The sequence below is a fragment of the Rousettus aegyptiacus genome, unplaced genomic scaffold (genome assembly GCF_014176215.1).
Source record: "Rousettus aegyptiacus isolate mRouAeg1 unplaced genomic scaffold, mRouAeg1.p scaffold_m13_p_3, whole genome shotgun sequence".
In the NCBI taxonomy this organism is placed as follows: domain Eukaryota; kingdom Metazoa; phylum Chordata; class Mammalia; order Chiroptera; family Pteropodidae; genus Rousettus; species Rousettus aegyptiacus.
The window spans coordinates 110,322,819-110,338,881 of NW_023416306.1; the positions used below are offsets into that span (position 1 = coordinate 110,322,819).

The window sequence follows — 16,063 nt, forward strand, 5'->3', positions numbered from 1 at the left end:
GTGGGTGAACAAATTTCACAGCACTGCTTGCCTACTGACTCAACTGATTATTAAGTCAAAAATACTTTATGGTTGTGTTCTATAGTCTCACCCAGAATAACTATTTACATAATAATTAAAAAATAGAACTGTGTATGAAATAAAACACAGAAGTAAAAAAAAGATCATAATCATTGTCTATGTAGCTCTCTGTAATTAGTAAACAGAGATGCCTTGAAGATACCTGAATCAATTCACATTCAAAATATGTTAAGCTCTTCATACAGAATGCACTATAATTGTATATGTACACATAGTGTGACTATAATCCAATGAAAACCCACTTTACAGAATTATTTTACTCAGTTAGTCACTTGTAAAATATAACTTATCTCTATCAATTTCATATTTAGAATGAACTAGTGAACGAAGGGCATTTACCCAGTCAGTCATGTCTAAAAATTGAAACTAACGTGCACAAATCTCCGAATATACAACTGCCTACAGGACTAGAATGAAAGCCTTTTCTTAGCTAAAGGAATGAGCTAGCAGGTGGGGAGTTGAGTTTAAGAAGAATTCTTCAAGTAATAAGACCTACTCAACTGGCCCTAAAAGTAAATGCTGATGATTTAGTCTCTTCAAGGCAATCAATGAACAGAAGACCAGGGAAAATTTTCCAATGTTCTGCTCCATGCAATGTTCAGGCCCCCTGTCACCCACCAGGTTCCTTAGAAAGGCTGACTGAGACTGGCGGTGACAGCCACAAGAGCAGTCAGGGTAGCAGAACACTCATTTATCATAGGCTTCTCCAAGGACTTAAACTGTCCTGCCCTAGTACAGGCCTGCTGGCCAGCCTTTCCCCTTTATCCTTTTAATAATGCCCCAATCTACTCCCCTTCCCAAGAACAATGATTTCTCCTCCCTTATCCTCAGTCCCACCTCCAAGTACCCCGATATTTTATATTTTAGCACTGTTAACATATTCTAATTTACCTTAAAGAATTTCTCAAACAATAAATATCTCATATTATGGAGGGCATCTTCATGCCAGATATATTAATTCTCAACACACTTATGAGGTTTCTGACAGAAGTATGTCAGTCACTGTTTGCATATCTTCATTGCAAGTAGAACCAATTTACTAACCATGGCTTCATTCTGCTGACACTATCCTCGATGTCTTGCCTAATTTCATAAGTTGATTCCAAGCGGAAGAGATTAAAATTCCTTAGGAGGTAATCATGAAGAGTCAAAAACTGCAAATTCAACTTAGGAAGAGCAAGACAACCTGAAAAGGAAAAGAATGCCCATGTTTGCATTATTTTTCAAAATCAGGTATCTGTTCTCTAAATAAAAAAGGCATCACGAATTTGGTAAGAATCTAATTTAATGATGTCTAAAATATACCATGTTTAATAAGGTTTTATTTTTATTTTCAAATAGAACCGAAACTAAGTTAACAAATGTTGTCTATTAAGAATTGGGAATAAAGGATGAATGTCTTAATACATGTAATCTGCATATCAATGATTCGCATGTAAACAGTGCTTCTAAAACGTATCTAAAGATACTTTAATGCTTTAATGCAGTCTCAGGTAGTTTAAAAACTCTTCCTTGACCAGCTCATTTACACTTGGCAAATTTCAAAATAAATAATGCTTCTATAAACTTAGCCCAAGACAAAATTACCAAAAAAACTGAATTAGTATACTATAATGCATAAATCCATCTCCAATGATCCCTATGTGCTCTGAACCTTTGCCCTTTTGCTAGACTTTAAGGGTAAGGCATTGATTATATATTATGCCTGGAGTTATTTCCCTTCTCTCACTGTATCAATGAATAATATTCTTTCCATTATCCTCACTTAACACTATTTCCCTTGGATAATAAGTGACCAAAGCAATCAGCACAATATCGAAAGCTTAAAAAAGATGAAGAATCCAAAACATACTGGCAAATCATATTATTTTCATCATCCCTATGCAGCTAAAAGCATGCAACAATGATATATAAAAATTTCATATCAATTATGCTAGTAAACTCTGACTTAAAATCTAATTCAATGGCTTCCAGGCCATAGATGAGGGAAAGAATCTCCTTCAATAATGTATTTTTATTAAAAAAAAAAAGACAATTAAAATGTCACCATTTTGTAACCCTCACTAAATTGACAAACGTAGGTGTTAAGCTACTTACATGACAAAAAAGAGAGTCAACCAGACACTACGTGCTTCCTGATGAAAAAAATATACTATCACCAAGAATCTTGCCAAAAAGAGAGAACCTCAGCCTGATCAAGTCTCTGCATCCAGCTGCTAATTTGCAAGAAAAATAAAGCACGAAGGACATGCTGATAGTCAATAGAAAAATCTAGACTATGGGAAACTATACAGTGTAAACAATGGAGGTTCTTCGATAGAAAGAAAAGGAACGGATATAGGGAGTACCTATTAAGACATTTTGAAAATATGCCAGACTGACTATAATGTCTAGCGATGCACAAATGAGTGATAAAAAACTAAACAAAAAATACAATATAGCAATGGCTATAAAAGCCTAGAAATAAATGGTTACTTTCAAGTAGAGGAAGCAGGAATTAGAAAGAGGCACATGGTAGAGTTCGGGGACAGCTGATAAAATGGTTACAGGGTTTCATGGTGTTTCCCTTATGATAATTAGTGAAGCTTTATAGATAGTCTGTGTGACTTTCTATATTTGAGTTTATCTTATAATAAAAGATTGTTAAAAGGCAAATTTTTAAAGGTTTTCTTTACAATTCTTACATTGTGGGTGTTTTTTTTTTTTTCCTGTCCCAATTTCACACTTATTTTCTCTCCTTGAAAACAAGAAGTGGCTTGCAGGAATAACTTTAATCTTTGCCTATTTCACAGCATCAGATATTGGGCCCCTTTTACAGACCCATCGATGGTCAACGAAGAACAATGAGATATAGCCAAGTCTCTGAAAACAGCTATATTACAGTCAAGTCATCTGGTAACTAATATGGTTCTGAAGTACTTTCATTCTATGAAAAGTGCAAAGACTTAAATTTTGATAAGTATTCTTTTCACTTAACATCTTTAATTATAAGCATGAAAGAAAAGTAATGCTTTATACTAAGCAAAATGTTTAAGCTCAGACCAGCATCACTGAATAGTACCAAAATCTAGATATAAGTTTGTTTATATTTTTTAAGGCTATAGCTTTTTATTTACAGGACAAAATTCTTAAGTGGTATTTGCCTTGTAGGGGCTGATTAAAGAGTTTGATGTCATATACACGTGGTTACAAATGCTTTTAGTATGAATGAATTAGAAAAGTGAGAAAATAATGCATTAACCACTGTCAGAACATTAAAAGGTAGGAAGATTGCCTATTCTGAAATCTAGTACAATTTTAATACACTGGGTTTATGGTGTCATAGCTTGAGGTTATAACTCTAAAGTAACAATTTTTCTTTTAAACCAATGTACCAACACATACTGGTAATGTTTTTAAAAGAGATACATTTCTTCCGATAATAACACTGTTGTTCAAAAGATTTCCTGAATTTTTTTGAAATATGCTTTCAAAATGTGTCAGAATGCACTTTGGCATACATTCAATTATGGTGAATTCTCATCCTTAGAGTACGGCAAAGCATTTAGAACCAAATCTGTTGAAATAGGTAGGTGGATGAAGTAGGCAACACCATTCTGAATCAAAATTAAAGATGTGCTATTAAATAATAATGATGTCTTCTTCTTTTTTTTTGGTGGTGATTACCTGGCTCTACAAGGAATTCAAAAAAGCTTTAAAAAAAGGCTTTGAAAAATAATGTACTACCAAACAAAGCCTATTATAGTGACATAATGAAAAGCTACACTTATTGAATTATTAGGTCTCCTTAATATACAGTTTTATCGCGCGCATACACACACACACACACACACACAATTTGGGCATGGTTCAAATTAATAAAAATCCTTCATGTAATCATTCAAAATGCTGAATAATTTCTAGCTTCTAAAGTTGAATTTGAGGGTACCATAAAATTATCAGTTACATATGATGAATTCTAAACTAAGTTTCTTGTTACACCGGGATCTTGTACTTTATCATACCTTCCCCTGAATAATACTCAGTTGGGACAATATTTTCATCCCATATAATTTTCTCAGTTGGATACAAAGGCATCTGGTTCAATTGCTGAATCTGAGAAATTCGACGTTCATGACGAGATACCTAAAAGAAACAGGTTCAGGCAAAGTTAGAAGCATCTTTTTTTAATCAAAATAATTTATGGAGAAAATTCACCAAAGGTATGGATTTAGAAACTTCATGTCTTTCAGTTACAATAGCACTTAACAAAAGATTTTCCTCTCTCTTCCATAAATCCAAAACGAAGGCGATACCAATCACGATGGTCTTTGGAATCAGATCTGAGTTCAACTCCCAGCACCTCTACTTATGAGCTATGTAAAAGCTGGGCAAGTTACTTCAACCTCCCTGATCTTAGTTTCCTTTTCAGTGAAAAAGATAAAATGCCACTCAGCTCTCAGGTTTCTTATGAAAATGAAATAGCATACTATAAAACAGGGTCAAAGTGCCTGGCACATGCTGAGATCTTAAAAACCATAGCAGTCGGCATTCAGTGATTAAGAAAAAAAATGGGAACCCTTAAGTTCTAGATTATAGTTTTCATTTTTGTACTAACTTGCTAAACAATCTAGGAAAGTTTATTAATAAGCTGGCTTCAGTCTTTTTTATAAAATGAAAGAGATGGACTTGATGATATTTGTACTCTTTCATTCTTAATATCAGAGTAATTTATCTCATGTACAGAAATAAGTTTATTACCTAACTAACATGCTAAAATAATGATATATTTGAAAAGTGTCAATTCTCTCCAGTAGAGACTATTAATTTAGGAAAGATAGTGTGATTACATCTAAATAATGTGCATATTTCACTTTTTAATCATAATTTAGATATTAGAAAAATCCAAAGCCTGAGGAAATAGTTTAGAAGGGAAAAATGAAAGATAATGCTGAAGTGCTATAAATTTTTTAAATTGTTTTCTTTTGGCATAACTATCTAAATTTTAAGAATGAAATCTTAGCTATAAGACCGTAAAAGGCATGAGATCAACTTTATACTCAAACCTATTTTCCATTAGAAAGATTCCTGAAAAAATCCTCATTTCTTTCTATAGTAAGGATTTATTATTAATCCCCCAAACCTGACGTACAAGAGAAGATTTTACATTGTCAGAAAATAGGACAGGGAATTTTTAGAAAGTACTTGTAGTCAGTGACAATGAAAAGGAATTCGTAAAAAAGAAGGCAAAGTGGTGACCCAGAACATTTATTTCGTGCAAGTAAATATATCCATAAAAAGCATTTTCCATACTTAATTTAAAATCCTTCTCAAGGATTTCTCTCTAAATGGCACTTAAACACCTGTCCCCAGACTTAAAACACTTGCTTTAAGTAGTTTCCTATTACAACTAGAAAAACTAGTATATCATCTTCCTTTCACATTTTATACCCTGCATTAAAAGTATTAGCTTAGAATATAAGTCACAAAACCATGTGCTCATTATTGTTCTGTGTGTGTGTGTGTGTGTGTGTGTGTATATATATATATATATATATATCTCCACATGATACACGTTTATACATGGATTAAAAAAAGTTGGAAACATGAAAAACAACCAACCTTTTGGCAGTCAGGAAAAAAAGATTAAAACAAATTGTTATTTTTTTACCCATAGGACTGACAAAAATTTGGAATTCATAACATTCAATGCTAGCAGTAGCTTATAGAAACATACTTTAATACACTGTTGGTGGGAACATACACATATTGGAGGATAATATGGCCACATTTTTTCTCTTTTAAATAAGCACATGCTTCAATGAAATAATTTCACTTCTAGGCACCTCTCCTAAATATTCACATTTGGGTACAAGGAGGCATGCATAAGGATCGCACCATTATTTGTAATAGTGAACATTACAAACAGCCTGAATTTTCATAGTGGGAGTATGGTTAAATACTTATCTGTTTTATGAAATAATCTACTGAAGTTAAAAATATGGTATGTCTCTTCCCCCTCAATATTGCTATGAACCGAAAACTACATTAAAAAATAAAACTTTACCAAAAAAATGTATTAGTTTGAGAGTTAAAGCCCTAATTTCCTGAAATGATTGAGAAATCCCTCAGAATTCTTAAACCAATAAGTTAGTGAAAACTTACTCTATTTCTAAACACTTGTAAATTTTGTAGTGATAAAAGTATGGCTTAATATTCAAGGTATTGTATTTAAATAACTTTTAAAATAAACAGATAGATATACGAACATATATGTATTATCTGTGTGTGTTTGTGCAACTGTGAGCTCTTAAAAGGCAAGAACGGTGCCAGGTATGTATCCCCAATGCCTGAATCCAGTGCCAGATATAGAAGTTATAAATATTTGTGTGAAATAAATTCTTTCCATAAAGCAGTTTTAAGAGGTAAAAGTCTTGAGAAAAGAAATCTGATAAAATCAAATGATATAATTCCCAAAGAAGCAATTATTTACCTAACCTTTAGCTTGAGAAAAAATCGGTACCATATCTTTAAGAATAATTCAAAAAAGTAGAGAAAACCACATGCAAAATTCAAGGGATATTATTATGTATTTACCAGCAATTCTAGAAGAAATTCTTTATCAAAAGTTGTGTCTTCAGCTTTAGGAAGAGTTGGTAACAAGCAGAGGTATGACGCCACCTGGTGGAGTGTATTTGAACTGCAGGATAAAAAATTCAAATCAATATTTTATTCTTACTTCGTTTTTGAAACATGTAATTTTATAGACAGTTTAAATAGTTTTACCTAGTAATTATAATCCTATGACATAAGAAGCAAATATAAAATGTTATCAATGAAAGTTAAACCCCTAATCCAGGGTTTTCAAAGTGTCTTCTGCAAACCTCTCATGGTCCCTGAGATCCTTTTACGGAGTCTGCAAGGACACTTTTCTTTATGTTAACACTAAGACTTGTTGTGTTTTTCTTTACTGTCTTTAAATACGCAGTGACAGTACAAAAGCAAAGATGGGTAAAATTGACTGCATGTATCAAGGCAGTGGCACCAAGCAGTACTATATAAGTAGTCATGGCATTCTTCACTGCCACATGCAGTTAAAAAAAAAAAAAAAGTTTTAAGAATTTCCTTGATAAAGCAGCAAAATATTATAAATATTATTAAACTTGGACTCTTGAGTATTTTTTAAAAATTCTGTTTGACTGAGTGGGAAGTACACGTTTGTACATGTTTACTTGAATGATTGACAAACAATAGTTATTAAGACTTGTATAAATGACAGATTTTTCACATTTGAACAAAATAAACCTATAACTTCAAGGAAAACAACAGACTGTATTTGTTGCCAAAGATATTAAACTTCCAAGTGAAAAACTGGAATTTTTGAAAACTTGCATTTGCCACTATTAGCTTGACAGGTTTCCACTACTTAACTACAATTTTATTGACCTCCCCAAATTCCATCAAACACTATCTCAGGCCCTGGTAACTACCAACTGGTTTTCAATCTCTATAATGTTGCTTTTTCCAGAAGGTTAGGTAAGTAGAATTACACATTATGTCACTTTTTGACACTGGTTGCTTTCGTTCAGCATAATGCATTTGAGATTCACCCACATTACTGTGTGTATCTGTAACTGGTTCCTTTTTATTGCTGAGTAATATTCCATTATATAAATATATCATGGTGTATTCATTCATTCTCCAGTTAAAGGAGATTTGTGTATTTCAGTTTTGACAAACATAAAGCCACTATATGCCTCTGTGTACCGATTTTTGTGTGAATATAAGTTGTCATTTCTCTTAGGTATGTCTGCAACATCACTAGATCACACCATAAGTGCATGTTTAGCTTTATAAGAAACTGTCGAATTTTCCCAAAGTATCACTACCATTTTGAATTTCCATCAGTAATGTATGAAAGCTCCCATTGCTCTACATTCTTGTCAAGAGTCAACACATGACTGTTTTTATACACAACTCCAACAGGAATGTAATGGTATCTTGTGATTTAAATTTCCATTTCCTTAATGACTAATGATGGTAAGCATCTTTCTGTAGGCTTACTGATATCTAACTTCTTTGGTGAAGTATCTGTTCAAGTCTATAGCCGTTTTTTTATTAAGTTTTTTCCTGAGTCTTGTGTTTAGCCAACATTTTCTCCCAGTTTTGGACTTTTCATTCTCTTAAGAATTTCTTCAAATTGAAGTTTTAAATTTTGATAATCTAATTTACCAGCATTTTTCCTTTATGTATTGTGCTTTGGTATCTACAGACATCTTTGCACAAACCACAATCACAAAGATTTTCTTCTGTATTTTCTATAAGTTTTAGTTTTGATATTTAGATCTACAATTAATTTTGAGTTAATCTGTATATATGATTTGAAGTATGAGTGAAGTTTCTTACTCTGCATATAGATGTCCAATTATTCTGGTACCACTGCTGAAAAGACTATTCTACCTCCATTGAATTGCCTTGGCACCTTAGTCAACAATCAACTAACCATATGTGTGTGGTCTATTTCTAAACTAGAATCTGTTCCAGTGATTTGTATGTCTATCCTTTTTTTCAGGACCATAATGTCATGGTTACTGTAACTACTTAGTAAGTCTTGAAATAAGGTAAGTGGAAATTCTCTTACTTTGTTCTATTTCAAAATGATTTTGGCAATTCTAGTTCCTTTGCCTTTCCATATTAGTTTTGTAATAAGCTTATAAAGTTCTATATAATACCCTGCTGGGATTTGGACTGGAACTGAATAATACCTATATATCAATTTGGGCAGAATTTATACCTTAACTGAGTCTTCTCATTCATGAGTAACGCATCTCTCTCCATTTCTAAAATCAATCCACTCTGTGCAATTAATTGCACAAATTTCCTTAACATAGTTTCAGATATCACATTAAAATTATCTTTTAACAAAATATCATGTTGAGTTTTGATGTATCAAAGAATATTTCCAATTATTTGAAACGCTATTAAAATATCCCTTCTTTCTATAAAATGCTGTGTTTTCTTCATTTACTTCAACCACATCTCATAGCAAATTGAATCCAGAGGCAGATTTGAAAAACTATAAAACAATGCCACTCTTCTCATTATAATTTTTTCATTTTGTAGAATATATTTTTCAACAACTTGGACGCTAATATGTAATAGATTTTAATTAATTTTTTAAATGAGTAAGTGAAATTTTTCTAGTTTTAATTTCTAATACAGTAAATATAATGGCTATGATCCACATTTTAAAAGTTCTTTGAGATCCTCAATAATTTTTAAGAGTGTAAAGGAATTCTACTGGCAAAAACAGATTCCTCAGATGGATTATGCAACACAATTAAATGTAAAAAAAACCTAAATCTATAAAAGTAGTTTAAAAAAGAATATTTTTTGCAACCTTATAACGAAGGCCTTCTATATTAAATTGTTATTAAAAAGACTGACAGATGTGATTAAAAATTTAAAGCATCTATAACAATAACATATACCATAAAATTTAAAAGTGAGAAACCGAGAGAAAATAATTACAACACAAACTACACAAAATATTTGTATCCAGAATATAAAAAGGTTCCTTAAAAAAAAAAAAAAATGACAAGGAATGCAATACAAAATGGCAAAGAATAATAAGAAGAAAGTTACAGAAGAAATGTAAATGGCTGATAAAAACAGAAAGATGCTCAATTTCCCTGATACAGTTACAGAAAGCAAAGTAAAACAATTAGGGTTTATTTGTCCTTGGATCAGTAAAGCTAAAGACAAATTTAATGTTGGTAGGTAGAGAAATAAACCCATATACACTATTGGTTTAAGTATATAATTGGTATATTTTTTTGAAGGAAATTTAATAATATATAACACATTTTAAACACATAGCCCTTTGAGTCAGCCGGTCTGCTTCTGAGACTCAGTAACAAAAATTTATGTAGAAGTAAAAAAGATGTCATTGCCAAAGTGTTTGTAATAGCCAGAAATTTAAAAATTAATGATCTGTTAATAGGAAAGTAATTTTAAAATAGTATGGTAGATGTGTTCAATGGAACCCATGCAGTTATTTAAAAGAAGGAAGTAGATTTATGTGTTATTACAAGAGTTATTATTAAATCCTCATGACAATGAACAACCAAGCCAGCTTCAGTTTGTTTCAATTTAAAAAGCCAATTAACTAAACAAATTCTCCTAAGAGTTAAGGACAATGAGAAGATAATAGAGCATAGTGGTTAAAAAAAAAGTTAAGGCTTAGAATAAAAAAGAATAAAATATTGCCATTGGTAATGACATGGATAGATCTTGAAGACATTATCCTAAGTGAAATAAGACAGAGAAAGGCAAATACTGTATGATCTCACTTACATGTGGAATCTAAAAAACAAAACAAACAAACAAACAAAAACCCCCCCAACAAACCAAGCTCACAGATCTAGGGAACAGATTGGTGGTTGCCAGAGGAGGGGGCAGAGGAGCAGGGTGGGCCAAAGGGATAAAGGGAATCGAAGATACAAACTTCCAGTTATAAAATAAACAGATCATGGGGATGTAATGTACAGCATAATTATTACATTTAATTATACTGTATCGCACATTATAAAGTTGCTAAGACATTATATGTTAAAAGTTTTCATCACAAGAAAAAAAAAGTATATATGGTGACAGATGTGAACTGGACTTCTTGTGGTGACCATTTAGCAATATACAAAAATATCAAATCATTATGTTGTATACTTGAAACTAATATAATGTTGAATGTCAAGCATACCTCGAAAATTTTTTTTAAAGGTTAGGGCTCAGAAATCAGACTACCTAGGTTTGAATCCTATCTCTCCCACTTACTTGCTGTGTGACTAGGCAAATTACTTAACTATTCTGTACCTCAGCTATCTTATATGTAAAATGGTACCTACAGCCTCACATGTTTTCAGAATTAAATTATTCACAAACTTAGTAGAGGGCTCATCACATAATAAATAAATGTATGCTATTATAACTATTTTTAAAAAAGTATATTAGCACATAGCTAAGTGCCAGAGAATATTACTAATTTCATAAATTTTAAACATGCAAAAATTCTCCTAAGTCATACCTCTAATATCCACAAGAATTATGTTCCAAGAACCCCAATGGATACCTGAAACCTTGAATACTAAATACAATATATACTATGTTTTTTCCTATACACATATACCTTTCTCCTTAACCTGCTTCAACTCTGCCAGAAATGCGGCAGCCGCTTCTTCACAGGCAGATGCAGCCTCTCCAGTAATTTTCATATATTTCAGTTCAAATCTATTCTCGAATTTGTGTAACGATCCCTTACTTGGAATAAATGGTTATTTCAGGGAATCCTTTGCTGGAGTCATACTTTCTGGAGCAACATGTTGCCGTCAGTTGGAACACATTTTCCGTTCATGTCTTCCTCCCACAAATGTAAAGCCTATTCCATCTTAACTAAGCATTTATCACATACTGTGGCCATAACTTTGGCAGTTTGAGGTACGACAGCAAAACTAGCTTGAATTTTTTTCCTTCTTCACAATTTCAAGACTGAAGATTCATTCTTACCACAGATCTTAGCAAATTCAGCATACAATATTTTTCCTTATCTTATTAAGTTGAGAACTTTCACCTGTTCACTTAAAGGAAGCACTTTACAGCTTCTCTTTGGCATATCCAAATTGCTAGCATCACTACTCCTGTGTTTTGGAACCTTTATTAAGTAAAATAAGTGTTGCTTGAACACAAGCACTGCAATGCTACAACAGTGATCTGATTATCGAGATATAGCTACTAAGTGACTAATGGGCTGGCACTGTATACAATGTAGATATGCTGGACAAAGGGATGATGCATGTCCTGGGCAAGACAGCATGTAATTTAAAACTTATAAATTATTTACTCCTGGAATGTTCTATGTAGTATTTTCAGACTGCAGACAATCAGGGATAATTAAGACGGCAAAAGCGAAACCGTGGATAAGGGGGACTAATGTACAATGAACATTTTGGGGTTATTGTCTTATGTTGTTTATGACTGATGAGAAACCAGCTTTATGTTCCATTCTAAGAAAAATTTAAGAACTAGGAAAGCCATATGTTATGAAAAATATAAAAAGACAAAGAGAAGATGGATAGGTTTAAGTGACTCAAAGATGCCAAATGCTAAAGAGAAGCACTAGTTCTAGTCGTAAACAAAGAGTAATATAACAAGTAATATTAATTAAAACAGTGTAAAATAATTAAAAGCAAGAAAAAAATTATAATTGTTTTCCTTTAATGTCGTCTTACCTAAGAGGTCCAAAAAACTTGACCAGGGATTCCCGAGTATCTACTTCTGCCACGTTTGAGAGGGCAAAATCATAGAGTTCAGGGAAATGTGCGAAAGCGGCTCTCTAGAAAAGAACAGCAAATGATAATAATTAATGTCTACCTATTGATAAATCAACTACAATTTGTATACTATATAATGGAAATATTTTTTAAAACATATTAATGCACTTCTTTTATACACTTCTCACATGTGACATCTGCCTTACTCAGCTGTAAGCATTCAATACAATGGCAAAAAAAACTAGAATTGTTCTAGTTTTTTACCTCTAAAATTATATTTTGCATATACATGAAAGCCAGCTTCATTGACAAGAGAGGAGAAAAACAAAATAAAATGCTTTATTATCAAGAACTGCTCTAATAAAACTAAAAGAAAGTTTTAGTTTTCAAGAGAAATTCTCACTGAAGAGACAGCTTGAGGAAGAGGCCGAAGCATAGTGTGTTCATGACCTGCTTTATTTTGGAACTCTGGAAAGAGAGGATCTTGTAGGGTAACACCCTCAACCAACATGGTTTAAGATGACAAAAAAAACAAAAACAAAAAAACAGAAATAGCTGCATTATGCTATAAGAAAGTGTGAGATAACACTCTTAGTTTTTCTTTAATGACCATGTGGCACAGAAAAGATCTAGAAGTTTTCATTTACTCCACAGTGGATTACACGAAAGGTTGCCAAGGTTATGGCTGAGCCTGCCATGGGATTACCATAGGTGATGACAAAATGACTCTGCAACCCAAAGCTGAGAGTGAGGTGTCTAAGCTAGGAAACAAATGAGAGTCAGCTCTCAGAATTCCAGTACCATTAAGAACAAAGTTGGGGACTTGTGACCAGGGAGACAGTCAAGGCCTTGGGAACAATCATCATGCTTTGCCTGTGCCAGGAGAACAACGACATGCCACACCAGCTATGGTCACTTCAAGGGCAGAGGCAAAAGGAGAAAAACACTAATGCTCTGAAAAAGCAAGACAAGATGTCTGAGCTGGGGCAATGTGCAGATATATCATTCCTCTTCCAAATAACGAGGCTATCTTAGTGTGTCAATGTACCTAGAAGTCATTTTGGGAAACAAGAGGCAGGGCAGAGACTCCTTATTGATTATGAAACATAGCTGAACTTAAGTTTGGCTAAGTCTTTTTACTCAGAAAATGACTTTTAAAACAGAAAGAACTGAATTACTTTAAACTGACAAAGAAAAGCTTCTTCCACCACAGGAAGTGGAGCTCAAAAGATAGTTAAGGTTAATGATAGAACACACAGGAACTTTTTTCACATCTGAGCTATATTGGTAAATTTCCTGTGTTATCTTCAAAATATACCAAATGCTTACACTACTTTGTCATATTCTTTCATAAAATAAAATTGATATTTAAATGCACCAGATTGGTCAAGTAGCTAATATTTCTAAGTGTCAAATATCAGTACACTGATTCTCAGGATGAGACTTTGAAAGAAAGCCATTTTATTTTCACAAATTCATCACAATTAGCAATATTTTAAAATTTCAAGATAAAAACTCAATTAAATGAATATCCTTTTCTATTTGTACTATACAAAACCTAAATTATTCATGACCTGACTTTATGGAGCAGAAGCAAAGGCTAAAATGAATTTAAATTACCTGTAGAGAAGTAATTCTATCATAGTGAATTGTAGTCATCTCATTCTCTGTCAGAGCATTTCCAGTCTGGTCATTAATCTCAAAACCAGTATAGAATTTAAGCATGTCCAAAAGCTAAAAGGATACATTTAAATTAATAAGCTGTGTGAAAGTAAGACAAGAAAGCACAAATAAACACTATTTATTAAAAATAATAAACAAGTCCATATACCTTCTCAGAGGTGCTGATAAACTTTGGAATATAAACACTGTAACAAACATTTCGGAACATATCCAAACTTGTTTTATTTATGTGAGAATAAGTATGTATGTACTTTGTGAATAAATAGTTAAGTCTATTTCATAAATATCATCTACTTACACAGAAAACATCAAACTTAATAGTGAAGCGATATTAAGGATCTAATTGAAGGAAGCCAATCATTTTAATGGAAAAGAGAACTCTATACCACTGCAAATTTACAGAACTATACCACTAGAGAGAAATCCTAAGGTCTTTTACTTATTATGCCACTTAGAATCTTCTGAATGAGGGTTTTGGAATTCATAATTGCAGATACTCTTCCCTACGTGCTGCTTCTAAGAGGGAAAAACAGCAAGGTGGGGAAAGCTAAATAATATATTTCTCTCATAGTCTCCATGGCCATCAAGGCCTTTCTTTGGCTTAGTTCCTTCTGCTAACGTAGGCCTGCTTTCCCCTGTGGTGAAACAGAGTCCATTAGCTGCCTTTAGTATTCTTAATTCTAATCTATGACAGCTCAGATATTAGGATTTTAATATACGCAGCAAACTGCTGGAATTTAGAGAATCAGACAAAAAAGAAATACTCATAGATACAAGATAAAAGAATTCTTAAAATACATAAACACAAAAATTATATTTCAAACTATGACCTCATTGAAAGGCAGGTGTTAGAAGTTTGTTAAAAGACTTTTCTTCTGGATAACATTAAAACCCTAATAGTTCATCCTCCTCTGCAAGTTAGCGAACACATTTGCCTTTGTACTCAAGGCAGCAGATTAAATGCGCATACGCTTCTACATTAACAAGTACCTCTGTCACCATCATTTCATGAAAAGAGAGGTATGGTATTAGAATATCGTTTTCTTGAAATTAATGCTTATGATCTATTATATTCCACATTGGTTACTGACACAAAATCAAAATACGTATGTGGAGTTTAGTCCAATAATAATATTACATGTGATTAACAAAAGGTTATTATACCATTACTAGAGGTCATCTATATAAGAATGCATTCATTTTATACATTAAGACTTAATTTTACTTTAAAATGACTAGGCAATTTTTATCATTCAATTCAATATAAAGCCAAATTTATTTTATGTCATGCCCTGGTACTCCCCATTGCATGGCAAAGAAAAGTTAAATTTAGAAATGAAAATATAAGTATGTTCAGGTACATTAATACTCACCTGGGAAAAAAGATGGCCATCCTCTTCCCTATGAACAAGATTAGAAAGGTAACAGTGAACCAAAAGGTGGGAGTCATCCAGGATGGTATTAAACCAGCGCCTTGTGGGGAGTAAGGCCTAGAAAACATAAACATCACAGAAAACATAAACACCACAGCAATAACTCTGCGGGTTCTCTGCAGCCAAAGGTGAAATCTACTGCTATTTAACTCAGAAGTGTTAATCACATCCAAAGTACCCTCTAGTCTCCCAAACACACTGCACAAAGCAAGGCCAAGTTATAAATAAACTCAGTGTTAATATTTCCCAATAAAATACAGCACTGAAAAAAATCTCACAGATACCTCAGTCAGTAGTTTTCAAACAAACTCCTATATGAAATCCCAACACGTACTGTGTGTAGATTTAAAAAGAGAGCTGCTTTTAGAGGGAAGAGAATGGGGACTTGAATGGAGACTCCTTTTTGGGTTTCTACTTCCCACATGCCCCTGTAACAGTCAGCAAGACAATGCTGAGAAACTGTGACAATCAATTTGAAAAATACTAATCTAATCAAACAGCCTCAGAGGTTATAAATTAGGTACTGACAGAGCTAGAATTTGAATGAAGACCTCATGAATG

At 32.8% G+C, this 16,063-nt stretch overlaps 1 protein-coding gene across 1 annotated transcript in view; it reads right to left on the reverse strand.

The window, feature by feature from the left end:
• Positions 1-16,063, reverse strand: part of AQR (aquarius intron-binding spliceosomal factor) — an 85,915-nt gene that overhangs the window by 42,972 nt on the left and 26,880 nt on the right. Inside the window, exons 11-16 of the mRNA XM_016139606.2 lie at positions 15,443-15,559; positions 14,007-14,120; positions 12,345-12,448; positions 6,658-6,760; positions 4,086-4,206; positions 1,126-1,267 (exon numbers count right to left, since the gene is read on the reverse strand). Coding sequence (XP_015995092.2) covers positions 1,126-1,267; positions 4,086-4,206; positions 6,658-6,760; positions 12,345-12,448; positions 14,007-14,120; positions 15,443-15,559 — 701 coding nt within the window. The remainder of the gene's footprint in view (positions 1-1,125; positions 1,268-4,085; positions 4,207-6,657; positions 6,761-12,344; positions 12,449-14,006; positions 14,121-15,442; positions 15,560-16,063) is intronic.